The 16,528-nt window shown below is 42.6% G+C and overlaps 2 protein-coding genes across 8 annotated transcripts in view; both read left to right on the forward strand.

The window, feature by feature from the left end:
- atp2b4 (ATPase plasma membrane Ca2+ transporting 4) overlaps window positions 1–3,965 on the forward strand; it is a 79,744-nt gene extending 75,779 nt beyond the window's left edge. For 6 of the 7 annotated variants that reach the window (XM_049022484.1, XM_049022477.1, XM_049022480.1 and 3 more), the window contains one exon: window positions 618–3,965. In XM_049022484.1, coding sequence (XP_048878441.1) covers window positions 618–827 — 210 coding nt within the window. In that variant the 3' untranslated portion in view covers window positions 828–3,965. The remainder of the gene's footprint in view (window positions 1–617) is intronic. The other variant, XM_049022479.1, reaches the window with a different exon arrangement.
- Window positions 3,966–10,161: 6,196 nt separating this feature from the next.
- LOC125747815 (uncharacterized) lies at window positions 10,162–15,862 on the forward strand. Its single transcript, XM_049023322.1, has 2 exons — window positions 10,162–10,175; window positions 14,593–15,862. The coding sequence occupies exons 1-2, from the start codon at window positions 10,162–10,164 to the stop codon at window positions 15,860–15,862; spliced, it is 1,284 nt and encodes a 427-aa protein (XP_048879279.1).
- Window positions 15,863–16,528: the final 666 nt, after the last annotated feature.

Below are 16,528 nucleotides of genomic sequence, written 5' to 3' on the forward strand. Positions count from 1 at the left end.
GTTTTTTTTTTAACAATGTCATTCCCTTTACCCGTCTTTTTTCTGTCTCCATATGTTTATGTTGACTCCAATAGCCAGAGAATTGTGTATTTTTACATACTTCGATGGCTTTTTTTTCTAGCCAGGTAAAGATAAGATGTTGCCTTTAAAAGTAGTGAGAATGTATTTGCACGGGGTGTTCATGTATTAATTTATGCAAGATCTGGTGATCCAAAATGTAATGTGCACTTCATTTTCACATGGTCCTGGGATGTTTTGTTTTCCTGGCATATTTCATTTGATTGATTTATTTTTCCTTGCATTTCACTTTTTCCAGCAATATCTTTTCAATCATGGTGCATATTTTCATGGTTCCATTTTTGTTTTTCCTGATTTTCCAGTGTGTTTGTACTGTGTGTTGCTTTCTAAAAAATACAAGTATAACTAAGGCTACAGTTATTGTAGTCATTTACAGCAATTGGTCATTCTTTTTCTGCAGATATAGCAACCCACCCTTCATTGCAAAGCAAACTATACAGTAAAACTGTAAAAATCATCTGATACTAATTTTACCTTTTTCTCTTTTTCTCTCCATATACTACAATTTCACACCTCTGTGCGGATGCAACCGGCCACAGATTAAAGTGGTTAATGCATTCCGTAGTTCCCTTTATGAAGGCCTCAAGAAACCAGAATCCAAAAGTTCCATCCATAACTTCATGTCCCATCCAGAGTTTGTCCCAATATCTGAAGAGGCGGTTACAGTTCCTGTAGTTGAGGAGAGCAACGCTGAGGCTGAGATTGAGACTCTCCCCAGTTTCTTTAAAGAAAGACACAACTTCCTCTAACCACCTCTGCAGTTTTCTGGTGTATTCCACTGCCACCAACATTCTAGTCATCCTGATCCCCATTCTACTTCTTGGACATCTCATTCAGAAAATCTCTCTGGTGGACTTTTGAATGTTCTGCAGCAACCAACTGTCTGCAACACTTTCCTCTATGAAGCAGGCAAAGACCCTTATGTGAGCCCCCCCCCCCCCCCCAGAGTGTGTATACTGTAAGTACTGGTGGTTGCATTACACAGTGTACACTAAGAGGTGGGAATGGCATCTTGGGCTGCATCGTCCACCTCACCCAAACACCGCACAAACTCCATTCCTGTCTTTATTTTATTTCTCATATAATCTATTTATTTTGTTTTTGTTTTTACCTGAAACTCTTTTTTCTACACATTTTTTTTCTACCTAGTAAAATGTGTTTTTAGATTTTTGTATTCACGTATATACTATATGCATACATAAACCTAAATAATTACATGTGTATATGTATGTGTGTGTATATATTGTGCATGCATATGTCTTTATATTTCACAGTAAACCATAATACTAATTGGCAGGTATGTGCTATATAATTAGGTGCTGTTATTCAATAATTGTCACTGAAACATTTATGTAATTTTATTTATGTTAAGGTATGAATGAGTCTCTATCTGTGCTACTTCTTCAAGTAAATAAATCAGTCAGTAAGTATATAAATGTCCATAACAGTTCAAAGTCAATGAGCACCATTCTCTAGCTTAAAGTTAAGGTAAGGTTAAAACAAATCCTTTAAAATATTAAGTCAGGATATAAACTAGTAAAAAATCCATTATGAATTCATGTTTGTCATGGAGATTTATAGTCTATCACAAACACGTTGTCTGCTTGCAACAATTTATATAGATGAATATAATATTAAACATTATTTCTTCATGATAGAACTTACTCTTTCATGCCTTTATTTTTTTATTTAGGGAGAAAGTAAAATAGCACATTTTACCTTGGAATAAATTTGTGCTAAAATATTTCTGTGCAGGGCATGTAAATGATGTATTGCAATTTTTAATCCCTGATATAAAGAATCCTTTTATTTAGAAAAAGAAGTGACATAAGAACTGAATAAACACACACTATCACCACTATGAAACATACCATAAGAAACCTAATGATATAGCACACCTGTGCATGGTTAAATGTAAATTCAAGTAATACTTACCAAGCTTTCATATGCAACAAATGATCTTTGTTCAGTCCTGTAACTCTTCTGTTAGCCAACAGTTGCATAAATACTCTGGTCTCCTGGCTTGATGAAAATGTTCCTGAATTATGTTTTCTTATGGATACTAATACTGCAGCACTGCCATGTTTAAACCATGCTTTTTATCTACCTGTTGTCCTGTAAAAACTACTACTACTATACTATTTAGTCATTAGCCATATTTGCAAATTATTTTGTATTCCATTCACTTAGGTTTCTTCTTTCTCATCTTCTAGCCAAAAGAAAAATTATGTTTCACTGCCCTCAGATGGATCACTGTTGTTTTTCAGGCAAAGCAAAATGTAATGATTGACTTCTCTAAGAACATTGTCTTTTTATTTTTATTACTATAATTTTTTTGTCAGTTATTAAACTATAACAATTTTTGCGAAACCTTTTTGGATTTCATATAAACAAATTAACCATTTAAAAATGTTCTGTATTTTTATATTTAGTATTTTTAATAATATTTTGTCTCACATACACATACACACAAAGCTTAGGTCACATTTAATAAATATGATAAACGAAGAATAACAAAAAAATACATTTAGCATATTACCCCATGGTTTGAAACTGTTCTTGATGTTTACCCCATTTGACATGACACTGGGCAAATTTCTTGAATTAGCACCATCCAACAAATATACTATGACTGCATAACTTGCAGTACTATATTAATCTTTCTTCATGTTGCTAATGTACCAACTTCCTACTATAAAGTACATGTGTGCGATATCTATTGCTTTCATAGAAACATGTTACTGATTTTCTTTTTCTGCAAAACATTAGTGAGTAGTGGTCAATGGAATATATAGCAAGAACATCATCGATACTTTTGAAGTATTTTTTTTCTATATACTATATTTTTCTGTTATAATTGAATTATCAGCAGGTTTCATTTACTGAGTAAGAGGAATGGTGCTTCAGATTACTGTTTTTGTTACCTTGTTTAGCAAAAAAATATTTGATGTTGTCACTGATAAAATATTCCTGGAAAATACATTTTAAATGAGAGAACACCAAGGCAGTTTTTCAAAGTATAGCGGTGAAAGTAAAGTGATACTGCCATAAGAGGGTGTGAAGCACTCCAGAATCCATCTGGACATTATAGTTACAGGCATCTGAGATGTTATTCATTGGGCCATTTGAAACAGAAACTAGTTTATAATTCTATGAAACCCTTAGTTACACTTTTCAAAATGACTCTTACACATCCAGTTTACTGTAAATAATGAAAGCAATTGTAATTTGCAGGTAAATTGTGGGTAATCAAATGTCAGGGACCACCAGCAAAGCTTTAGGAATGTTCTGCCAAAGTGTTGTGTACAGTCATAGCTTTCTTTTTCCATTTACTCTAACAAATTGCTATATATCCCAATATTACTTGTGCTCCCTTTATTGTTTGCATTGTTGTAGTGTTGTTGATATAATTTTGTTTAAATGCCTCCTTTTTAAAGGTTTTCAGTGCACTGCTGTGATGTGTTTTGACTTGATTCCCCCTCAATATCATTGTTTAACGAATTTCTTTATTTGTAATTCCCACTGGGTGGACAGTATAACAGGAGTTAACTTGTCAGGAAAGGTGTGCAACAGTCAAATAAGTAAACTATGGTGAAAGCAAAATATTGTTTGATCTGCTTAGATGCCATTGACAGCTGTTAAACTTTTTGCACAGATAATAGTTCTCTCTATTGTATAAAAATGCTTAAAGGTGTTGTGCAATAACTATTGAATGATGGTTACATATAAGAGTTAAATTTCTGTTCAGAGCATGACTCTGCTGATCTTTATTTTATTTTTTTTTAAATTTCCCAATTTTTATTGAATTTGGTGGCACACTGGGGAACGGGATGCAACAGCTGTAAATAATATCATAATTAAAAATAAAAAATCCATTGTTTAATTCATATTTACTTAAAACAGGTTGGCATAATTTACATCCTGTTTAAAATATATTTTAAAATCATGTTTTTTGTGGAAAAAAGGATAACTTAGCAGTCAGAACATTTTAGTGATTTATAAGAAATAATAAGCACTGGTGTTTGTTTAAATCTTATATCATTTGTGTGACATGCATGATAAAAAATCGGTGGGTCAAAGCAATATATACACCTGGTGCAATTGGTGTTTTAGTGTCCTGTGTTGCCTACGCCATGCTGTGTATATATTAAAAAAAAACATTTGGGGGAAAAAAGAAAACTAGAAAAGACTAACTGGTTAATATGTAATATATATATATATATATATATATATATATATATATATATTGTGTGCGTGTGTGTGTGTGTGTGTGTGTATATGTAATATACACATATGTATATTAGGGGCGTTTTCCCACAGTTCCGTACAGTTTTCCCACAGTTCAGTACGTGTCAGAGTTTTAGGACCATGGTAACAGTTCGGTTTTGGAATCTTTATATTTATGAAGAAAATAAAAACACATCACCCTAATTAATTTAAATAAACAGTGAGCTCTGAGCTCTTCATTCAGAAAAATGGCAGCATGAAAATCAAGGAGAGAAAAACATAAAAATTGTAAGTGTTTTTAAACTTTAATCTGTAGGTGCTTTCTTTTTATTTGAAAAGAATGTATATGAAGCTAAATTTGTCACTGTTAAAAAGCAAACACAAGCAATTTCAGCACAGTAAGTGTAGATGGATAATCAATATTAGCATCTCCACAACCCAAGAGAGCGCATGTTTTTTGATACAGTAGACCCACATAAAGAGGGCAAAAAAAAATATTGTGGCGATGGTCAAGTAATTTTAATAAAAAAGAAGACGGCTGTTTTAAAATGAAACACTGTATTCACAGGTTTAGTAATAGCAATGGCACAACCAGGAAACCAAGAGTTTACATGACACGATTATGCGCTAACAAAATGCACACATTCCACAGAAAACATTACACAGTTAAGACATTTACAATAAACACAAATACACACTTTAATTTACATCATTTAAAAATAAGCGCAGTGCTGTACAAAGTATGCAGGCTTTTGACCAACCTCACGGCATTACTTTGTGTCAGCCAGTTGTCGACACTAGGTGAGATCATTGCTCATACAATGTTGTATTGCTGAAATGACATAGAATAGGAATATACAGCTTCCTTTAGCCAGGAGGCAGATGGCCCCAATTATTTTATTAGTATTTTTGGGGAAAAAAAAAAACATTGTCTTATATTTGGCTCCGTACATGTAGGAAAATGACAGGCATATAGTAATACCACGGTTAATGTGTGTGTATTGAACCATTGGGGGCGTACCGAACAGTTAAAAAATATGATAATATACCGTATACTGTTACTTCTCAAATGTGTACACACACACACACTGTCTGTCTGTCTGTCTGTTTGTCTGTCTGTGTTAAATGTTATGCATGTTTTGCTATGGAGTAAGACCCAACAAAGAGACTTACACATGTACATAAATACACACATTAGGTAGAGTTTTATATTGGGATAACTTCTAAACAAGGTGTGTTTTGAAGCTTTTAATTTTACATAGCAATTTGAAGATGTTTTTTTTTTTAAGTTTTAGTGGGATTTAAATCTTTGTTTGAAAGATTTAATGCCAAATATGTGAGATATGATGACAAATGAAATGTCTACTAAATTTCTTAATTAAAAGAGAACCTACAAAATGGATGGGCTTGACCATCTTCTGAGATGCACGCAATCGTCTGATTAACAGGCAGGCTTTATACAGCCTCCTTCCTGTAGATTGTGCATTCCAGACTCGCAGACAGAGAGCTATTCCCTGCTCGGGAGAAACCCACACTGCCAAGATGCTGTATGGGAACTGGCAACTGCATCCAATTTTAAAAGAGCAAGTAAAGTTTAGAGATTTACTTTTAAAATGTTCTCTGTATAGATGCTTGTTTTGTTCCATAAACTTTGCTGCTGTCAGTTTTCATTTTTCTGGTTGCTGGGAACAATGTTTGTATTCATTTATATTTTTGTGTCTAAAATGAATTTTCATAGAAGTAGGTATAGTTCTGTAGTCTATTTGCTTTCAAAATATTCCTTTTAAACAAAATTTAGTGCTTAGTTACATATTACATATTTTACATACAATTTTATTTTTATCACCCTTAACTTCTCAACAACATGTAGTTTGCATAGAAAGCATTTGCTAAGTTTCATAGATTTTCAAAGCTGTAAATCAGTTACATCATCAACCTTTTTTGCACTGCGACTCAGTTTTTATCATGCCAGCTCAGTCGTGACCCTATATCAAGTATAGGTTTAAATGAACCTTATGATCAAGCACGCAGTGCACTCTGCAATTTATGCCAATCAATACCTATCGCACAATTATGTTTGGATGTGCCAGTGAATTGTAATTTAACCATCTGTAGTTTGACTTCTTGGATTGGTTGAATGTTCACTAGTTTTGCTCTAAGCACTTGCAGACCCAAGACCTATTTCTAAAGGTTAATCCTACGATTGGGACTAGGAAATCTGATCATGGATCAGCATAGGAGCTTGCTGGTTTTAAAATGCTTACTTTTCTAACTCTGCTTGCAACCCTTTCATAATTTGCCAAGACCCAAATTTTGGTTGTGACCCATGTGTTGAGAAACCCTGCTTTAAATAATTGTTCTAAAGTTGGTGCGAGTATAAATCCGCTTGGAAAAGGTTATAAAAGTTACATTACTTAATAGTTCTTTCATAACATTAAACCACAGTTATTTATTTATAGATTTACTAAAATGCTTTAAATAATGTAAACAACCCTAACAAAAGATTTTTTGTGGATAACAGATTATCCACACATTAAACTTATAAAGTTACATTGTCTCTGGCGTAGTTATTGCATGCATGAAAACCTTTGAAAATTGCAAAAAATATCTGTATGATATACAAAACTAGGAGAGCACTTGTTTCATCGTTTTTTTATGGTTTACAAAAAGCTGCCTTTCATATTGGTTCCTGGCCTAATCTGAAGTGACAGCTTATTTGTGACTGTGATGAGTATAGATGTACACAATGAAACTTTCTAAAAACTATTGTGCTTTCCTGTTTGCGTCCACTGTTTACAATCACTGCCAATGCAGAGAAATGCCATAGGTATGGAAAAATAAGTGGGGCATCCATATGTATGATTCAGATTTTGTTAGCATTTTAAGACATTTGTTTTTCCTAGTGATAAATAAGGATTGTTCCCTCCTTGTTAAAATACAATATACAATTCTGTGTTTCTTTCCATGCCAGGTGTATGTGATGATGATGCTTGAACTGCCAGCTGTCTGATATGGCATAGACTGATCTAAGAGTTAAAAAATGTTGTTTGACCTATAAGTTATAGATTAAAGATTTTTAAAGGGAATATAATTAAGGTGCTCTAGTAATATATGTACCCATATAAAGGGTAAATAAGCTATGTTAAGGATTGAATTTGACACTGGTAACATTAGAACTGCCAGGATAAAACTGTTATCCTCAATGTAGATATCTTAATAAAGAGAATATGTTATTCACCAGGATCAAATCTGTTTTAAATACTTCTCATTTAATTTTAATAGTCAGTGTGGGAAAAGACTATAAATCAGTGATTGTGCAATCTTCATCATTTGAAAAACAGTGGGAAGTGAATGAGTATGCCGTTGAAGAATTTAATTTTAATTTCACAATATGAGTTTATTCTTTTGTAACCTTTTTATTCTAATTTGAACATTCCAGTGACAAGCCAAGGGAAAATAGTTTTACAATATAGCATTTCCTATCTGCTGGATATATAGATAGCCCCCTAAATGTCAAATTTGATTGACAGAATTAATGCTTTTTAAAATGTCTTAATTATTGACTACAATTCTCTTTCTATAGCTGGACATTGAACTAATTTTGAGTAAGCAGTAATTAGACATAGGCAGTTCTTAAAGCAGCATCTGCAGTCAGTGTGTGTCTCAACTGGCAAAGGTATATTCAAACTAAATGTTGTCCTTTGTAAATACAATTCATCACCATGCCAAAAGGTCTGTCCTGTTTGCTTTTAACTATGCAACAAATTGCTTTGATATGTAAAAAACATTTATGAATTGCTCTTTGTCTGCTTATCCTTCCTTCTCAGAATATGCTATCATTCCCATCACTGTCTTATTTATACTCAGAAGACAAAAAAAGTATCATTTATGTGTGTGTATACAGAAAGTTCACAAATTAGTTTTTTTTCTTTATCTTTTGTAATATATCATATGGAATGCTTGTTCGTTATGTCCTGTCATTTAAATTTAAGCATAAGAAAAAAAAGTGATAATCCAAGCAATGAGATGATAATTATATATAAATCTATATCAATCAATATTAATAAAGCCATTTGGATTTAAAATACATTTTCTAAGTGTCTCTTTGTACTGTTGTTGTAGTAAATTCATATAAATACAATGTAATATAGTAGTATATCATTCTGTTTTTGATTGTTGGGGCTAGATGTGATAGTTCCCAAATCTCAGAGACAGGAACTCTCGTAGGATTTTCACATACTACAGTGTTTAGAGATTAGAAAGGAAGGTATGACAAAAAAAAAACAATAGATAAGTTCTGTTGGCAAGAACCTTTGAAAAACATTTCTCAATGCAAAATCTTCAAACCCTGAGGAAGAGTTCACTTCTGAGATTAAGTTTTTTTGATCAGGTGATCACCAAAATGAACTGGTTCCAGGAATATGACAGCGAGCTGAGTTCACTCCATAAAGCCTATAGAAGTTTACACATCTCAACCCAACAAAACATGCTATTGAGTCAGCATGAGTCATAGTGAATGCTTTCAGCACCATGTTGAACCCATCTCTCAAAGAATCCAGGCTGTACTGGAGGCATAAGCAGGTCTTGAATGTCCGTCCATTTTCCGTAACTACTTATCCCATTCAGGATCACAGGGGTCCAGACTCTATGGCCACAAGGCAGGTAACAAACCAGGATGAGGCGTCAATCCAAAACAGGGCACACTCACATATGCAGACCTATGGGTAATTAGGTAACACCAATTAATCTTAATTTTTTTGTACTGTGGGAGGGAAACTAGAGTACCCGGTGGAAGCCCCACAATGACATGGGGAGATCTACACACATAGAGCCATAGCAGAGACTTGAACCTTGGTCCCAGAGATATGAGGCTACAGTGCTGTGTTTGTGTGTCTGTGTGCGCTTGCATGTATGCATGTATATATTTATATATACACGAAACTGTACAAACCATCGTGATTTTGAAGAAGGCAATAAAAGGTCTGACAACTGAATATGTTTCTTCTGGTTGTGTACGTATACATAGATACATAAAGTGAACATAATGGATATTTAAAACAAAATAATTAATATATAATAATAATTCTGTTATGAACAACAGGGTAAATTTTGCTATGCGCAGGAATCAATAAAGGATGTAGCTGCCCTTAACTTCAACTGACCGACACTGAGTGCAACCACTTGTTTCCTGGTGGATCATGAAATGTTCCATTTTGTACCAATGAAGAACGTGATTTGTCCTGTATTTTCAAATAGATTGTTCCATAAATACAGTCAGGGGCCCCTAACATAACATATCATTTGCCTAATTGGTAACAATTCTACACTCATTGGTGTAGGTATGTTGGTTTTTAGTGGCAGTATGTAGCAACTGGTTTGGAATAATACATCGCAGCCTATACTGTAGCACATGAGTTTATCTGGACTATGCAGTTGATTGCATTATGATTTTATCAGCACTGCATTCTAAAGTTTCAGTGTAAGCTACAGTTTATATTTTAGTAACACATTTACACGATATCTATTATCTATGCCTATTGGGTTCATTTAAGAGCAAAAGAAAAAAGTTGACGGCCAAAAAGTGAATGCATTTGTTTGTGGTTAACTTCGAATATCAGCAGAGGTCATTTGCGGCCAGAGTGGAGGGAGGACCTCCGCCTTCTTCCCAGTTGATTCTGAGGTTCACCAGGGGTGTGTTCTTCCTCCTACTTTGTTCAATGCTTGTAAGAACTGGGTGTTGGGCAGGGTCGTGGGGTCCAACAGCTGTGGGGCATTATTGGTGAAGAAAGATTTACTGATCTAATTTTTAGATTTTAGAGTCCTGGTACTCCCTGTCTTGCTGTATGGCTGTGAGACATGGACACTATCCAGTGAGCTCAGACGAAAACTGGACTCCTTTGGTACTGTGTCTCTTCTGAGAATCCTTGGGTACCGCTGGTTTGACTTTGTCTCGAATGAGACTTTGCTAGGGGAGTCCCAAATGAGGCAATAACCAGCATTGTGAGGGAGTGTCAGTTACGGCACCATGGCCATATGGCGGTTTTCCCTGAGGGTGATCCGGCTTGCAGGATCCTCATTGCTGAGGACCCATGTGGCTGGACCAGGCCAAGGGCAGATGGATGGCCATTTCTGAAGGGTGGGACTGGATCATGTATCAGCCTGGGAGATTGTCAGCCAGGATCATGAGGAGTTTTACTGTGTGGTGGGTGTGACAACATGCTGCATCAGCGCATGCTCCCCAATCTAACCTGACCGGACCTTTATGTTCTGCTCCAGCAAAACACAAACACTCAAATCAACTGGAAGCTTGCATTTAAATTAAATTATACTTTTAGGTTCAACTCAAGTAAAACATCCACATTCAAATTTGAAAGGATGAATTTATTCAAGAAGTCAATGCAGAAAAACATGCATCTTGGTTTCAACCACCGGTTTCTATGTATTGGTTATTAATATAAAACATTTTGTCATCTTATTTTCAGTCAAAATTATCAAAATACAAATGGTGACAATGAAGAATACAAACATTTTAGATAAAAACAAATGCACATGCATTTACAATATAATGCACTGCATCCATAAAGCAGTATTTCCTTTGTTCTCTTACCTAAAATTGTCAAATAAGAGCAGTGGAAAGTGACATTCTTTACATTTGGCTTATCTGACTATTGCATCCAAATTTCAGTCGGTATACAGTTGCACGGTATACAGTTGTTGATATACTGCAACCTCACATTGGGTTATGATGCAGTAAATATGAGGTTATGATGCAGTAAGGAATACAGTACTGATTTAGTGAACATGCACTAAATTCCAACTTTTTCCAGTACAGTGTGGTTACCTCTGTCCTTTCTTCCTAGAGAATTTTTGAACTTGATGCCAGAGACCAGCCACATGAATATATCTTTGCTGATGAGACTGCATTTAACCTCACTAAAAGAAGTAGAAGATTCTGCAACGTGGTCATAGGCAGTGGGCTATTGTGGAAGTTCCTGGTCAGTGGGGATGAAATGTGACCATGTGTGCAGCCATAAGCATACACAGGGTTCTTCACCACCATACCATTCATGGCCCTTACAACACAACACATCTGTTATATATCCTTGAGCATCTTTTTGAAAGTGTTAAGCAACGACAGAGAAGGGAAGAATGCCGGATCCATCAAATTGACAGGTCGGGTCAAAAGGTCACTTGTGGACGGGGCTTGTGTAGGCGGGGCTTGGTTGTGGTGGTACGATGTGACGTCACGGGAGTTGGATTTATTTATTTATTATTTATTTATTATTTATTTATTATTTTAAATTATTATTTATTTATTATTTTAAATTATTATTTATTTATTATTTTAAATTATTATTTATTTTAAATGATTTATTTAATTATTATTTTATTTTTAAATTATATTGAGGAGAGTGCTTATGAGTGTGTCTGTTATTTTAATAAGTTATTATTTTGTCGGGCACAGCCGGGGCTGAGCGGGGGTGGGTTACCTGATGGAGTGTGAGCGTACGGCGTGTCTGGTGTTGCGGTACCGTGGTAAGGTTTTGGAGAATCAGCAAAGGACTTAGAACCCTGTGTCTGGTGCGGTACTGCGCTAAGGTCCCCACGGGCTTGGATAATCCTCGGAGAGAGTGATGCCGGAGAGCTGAGAGCCGTGCCGCTGCGCGAGTCTGTTGCCGGAGAGCTGAGAGCCGTGCTGCTGCGCGAGTCTGATGCCGGAGAGCTGAGAGCCGTGCTGCTGCGCGAGTCTGTGAGAAACTCTGAGAGACTGAGACTCTGGGAGAAAATGATAAAGTTGGAGCAAAGAATGAGAGGAGGAGGTGGAGGGTCTGTCGTCCAATAAAAACGCTTGCCGCTATTTTTGACAGTGTGTGTGTGTTTCTTCCTCACGCAAGCGTTTGTATTACATCAGCGTATGGTGCCACACTTTTGAAGGCCGTCTCTAATGACTTGGGCCATACATGCAGCCCAGTAAAATCTGTTTGAAGTTTTGTTTTCCATATATGACCTCGCACAAGTACAGATATGGGTTAATAGAGACACGATATGAGTGCACCTGGTTAATTGCAATTAAATAATCTAGTAAAGACACGCAAGCGTTGTATTACATCAGCGTATGGAGCCATACTTTTGAAGGTCATCTCTAATGACTCGGGCCATACATCAAGTTAGACACTTTGTCCCCCAGTAAATCCTGTTTTTCATACATGACAGTACAGATATAGGTTAATAGAGAAACGATATGACTGCATGTTCATATTACGGCGACGGGAGGGCCTTTTCCTCCTAGGGTAGAGGCACAAGTATCTTCGAGGTCTTACCCTACCTGCCAGCCAAAGAGGATCATCCAGGCCTTACCCGGTGAGTATATTATTTCTTTTATTCGTGTGATAAAAACGCTATTCAATTAAAAAATAGCATTCTAATAATAGGTGTCATGCCCGGCTCGTCCGCTCCTCGTGTGTGCCACGCCCCCTGCCTTCCCACGTGCATTTCCTTGATTGTACCCTGCTGTATCTGCTTACTTTGATTAGTCTTGTCTGGTTTTAAGTCCTGGTCTTACCTGTTAGCGTTGTCTGTCATTGATGTTAGTCGGCGTGCCATGTTCCCGAGTCCTCGTCCTCCCAATAAATCCCCGTTTGCCCTAATTCTGCCTGCTTGCTTGCCTCTCCGCTCATCACCTTACCCGTGCGTCTCTACCGCCGACGTATATCGTGACAGAATGACAGACCACAAAAGGAAAGGCCCCCGGAGAAGGAGAGGACCGGAGGAGACGATCCGCCTGGGAGCCTGTTCGCTCTCCCGGCTATGGATCGCTTCGGAGGAGAATGAGAGGGAAGTACCCGCTCTACCTCCAGCCAGGAAGCTGACCACACACTACCCCGATCCCGTGTGGAAGTACTGGCTCTCCAGTGAGGATGAGGACGAGGAGCCCTTCCTCTACCCTTACCCGGAGCCGGAGCCGATTCTTCCACCGTCCGTTTTCACGGACATCGCGCCGCCTCCCGCAACCGCCAGGCGCCAGCGAGGGAGACGGAGGAGAACGGCGATCGCCAGTACGGAGGACCTCCCTCCGTTGCTGCCGGCGGACCCCGCTCCCGTGCGGCCGCCGTTTCCGGCGGACCCCGCTCCCGTGCGGCCGCCGTTGCCGGCGGACCCCGCTCCCGTGCGGCCGCCGCCTGCGCAGCCGCCGCCTGCGCAGCCGCCTTCGCTGCCTGCTGCAGCTCCCGGGCCGGCGCCCCCACTGCAGCTGCCTGCTGCAGCTCCCGGGCCGGCGCCCCCACTGCAGCAACCTGCAGCTCCAGGGCAGGCGCCCCCTCTGCAGCCACCTGCTGCAGCTCCAGGGCAGGCGCCCCCTCTGCAGCCGCCTGCTGCAGCTCCAGGGCAGGCGCCCCCACTGCAGTCGCCTGCTGCAGCTCCCGGGCCGGCGCCCCCACTGCAGCCACCTCCAGTTCCTGACCGCGCTCCAGTTCCTGACCGCGCTCCAGTTCCTGACCGCGTTCCAGTTCCTGACCGCGCTCCAGTTCCTGCAGAGGCACCCCCTCTGCAGCCGCCTGCTGCAGCTCCCGGGCAGGCGCCCCCACTGCAGCCACCTCCAGTTCCTGACCGCGCTCCAGTTCCTGCAGAGGCACCCCCTCTGCAGCCGCCTGCTGCAGCTCCCGGGCAGGCGCCCCCACTGCAGCTACCTGCTGCAGCTCCAGGGCAGGCGCCCCCACTGCAGCCACCTGCAGCTCCAGGGCAGGCGCCCCCTCTGCAGCCGCCTGCTGCAGCTCCCGGGCCGGCGCCCCCACTGCAGCCACCTCCAGTTCCTGACCGCGCTCCAGTTCCTGACCGCGCTCCAGTTCCTGACCGCGCTCCAGTTCCTGACCGCGCTCCAGTTCCTGACCGCGCTCCAGTTCCTGCAGAGGCACCCCCTCTGCAGCCGCCTGCTGCAGCTCCCGGGCAGGCGCCCCCACTGCAGCCACCTGCTGCAGCTCCAGGGCAGGCGCCCCCACTGCAGCCACCTGCAGCTCCAGGGCAGGCGCCCCCTCTGCAGCCGCCTGCTGCAGCTCCCGGGCCGGCGCCCCCACTGCAGCCACCTCCAGTTCCTGACCGTGCTGCAGCTCCCGGGCAGGCGCCCCCACTGCAGTCGCCTGCTGCAGCTCCCGGGCCGGCGCCCCCACTGCAGCCAGCTCCTGTTCCTGACCGCGCTCCTGTTCCTGACCGCGCTCCTGTTCCTGTCCCGGCGCCACGGCAGCCTGACCGTGTTCCTGTCCCGGCGCCCCGGCATCCTGACCGTGTTCCTGTCCCGGCGCCACGGCAGCCTGACCGTGTTCCTGTCCCGGCGCCACGGCAGCCTGACCGTGTTCCTGTCCCGGCGCCACGGCAGCCTGACCGTGTTCCTGTCCCGGCGCCACGGCAGCCTGACCGTGTTCCTGTCCCGGCGCCACGGCAGCCTGCAGCAGCTCCAGAGGCGCCCCCTCCGCCTGCAGCAGCTCCAGAGGCGCCCCCTCCGCCTGCAGCAGCTCCAGAGGCGCCCCCTCCGCCTGCAGCAGCTCCAGAGGCGCCCCCTCCGCCTGCAGCAGCTCCAGAGGCGCCCCCTCCGCCTGCAGCAGCTCCAGAGGCGTCCCCTCCGACTGCTGCAGCTCCAGTCCCTGTCCTAGTCCCCGAGGTGGTCCCGGACAACTCCATCTTGGCTCCTCCCTCTTCGGAGGTGGAGGAGCTGGAATGGGACCCCTCGGGGACAGAACTCGTAACCCCTTGTCCCTCGCCCCGGCGACTTCGACCCCGAACTAGGGTCGGCCTGTCTGTGTCCCGCAGGGGAAGGGGACACAGACGCAGGGCTGGGGTCCCGCCCGCCCTGCCCCCTGGCTCGCCCTCCCTCGCCTGCGCTCTGGCTCGGCTGGCGCCTGCGGGTCCTGGCCCTCCGGGTCGGCTGTCGCCTGCGGGTCCCCCTCCGAGGCTTCGTCGCCCCGCCTCGCTCCCCTCTCCGGAGCCTGGTCGGTCGCCTGCGGGCTCCCCGACGGCGGCTCCTCGGTTACCTGCGGGGCCTCTACCTCCGGCCCTCCCCCGGACGTCACCGCCTGCTGCAGCTCCCCCCTCCTCCGGGCCTTCGCCGTGGGCCCCTCCAGCTCCCTCGTCCCCTTCCCCGGTGCTCCCTCCTGCTCCCTCCCTGGCCCCTCCGCGGGTCCCTCGCCCTGCCTCCTCGGCCCCTCCGAGGTCCCCTCCGGCTCCGGCCTCCCGGCCGCCTGCGGCCCCTCCGGCTGCCGCCCGTCGCCCGCTGGGTCTCCCTCGGGCTCCCCTTTGTTCCCCCTCCTTGTCTCCCTATGCCCCTGCCTTTGTCCCGCCTGTCTCTGTCCCTTCTTCTGCTCGTCCCTTCGTCCCGCCCGTCTCTGCTCCTCGTGTTCCTCCTGTCTTTGCTGCCCGTCCTCCTCTGTGCCCTCTGTTCACTCCTGGCCCTTGTGTCCCGCCGGTTCCTTCTGTGTCCCCTCTCTTTCTCTGTCGGTCCGTGTTCCCCGTCCTCTGTCAGGTTTTGTCCCTGGTCCTGTCTTTGTGCCTGTTCTGTCTCTCTGTTTAGTTCCCGGTCTTGTGTTCTTGGTTTTGGGTTTTGTTTTTCAGGTCTTGGTCCCCTCGTCCCGTTCGTCGCCTCCTCCTGGGCGCGCCCGGTGCAGCGCGCCTTTGGGGGGGGGCTCTGTCATGCCCGGCTCGTCCGCTCCTCGTGTGTGCCACGCCCCCTGCCTTCCCACGTGCATTTCCTTGATTGTACCCTGCTGTATCTGCTTACTTTGATTAGTCTTGTCTGGTTTTAAGTCCTGGTCTTACCTGTTAGCGTTGTCTGTCATTGATGTTAGTCGGCGTGCCATGTTCCCGAGTCCTCGTCCTCCCAATAAATCCCCGTTTGCCCTAATTCTGCCTGCTTGCTTGCCTCTCCGCTCATCACCTTACCCGTGCGTCTCTACCGCCGACGTATATCGTGACAATAGGTATTCTCTGTTTTTTTCTATGTACAAGAGAGAGACTGCACTGACCGTTCAAGAGAAAATCTACAAGAGGGGGCCTTTTCCTCCTAGGGTAGAGGCACAAGTATCTTCGAGGTCTCACCCTACCTGCCAGCCAAAGAGGATCATCCAGGCCTTACCCGGTGAGTATATTATTTCTTTTATTCGTGTGATAAAAACGCTATTCAATTAAAAAATAACATTCTAATAATAGGTATTCTCTGTTTTTTTCTATGTACAAGAGA

This window comes from Brienomyrus brachyistius, chromosome 8, assembly GCF_023856365.1.
Source record: "Brienomyrus brachyistius isolate T26 chromosome 8, BBRACH_0.4, whole genome shotgun sequence".
NCBI classification, from domain to species: Eukaryota; Metazoa; Chordata; class Actinopteri; order Osteoglossiformes; family Mormyridae; genus Brienomyrus; species Brienomyrus brachyistius.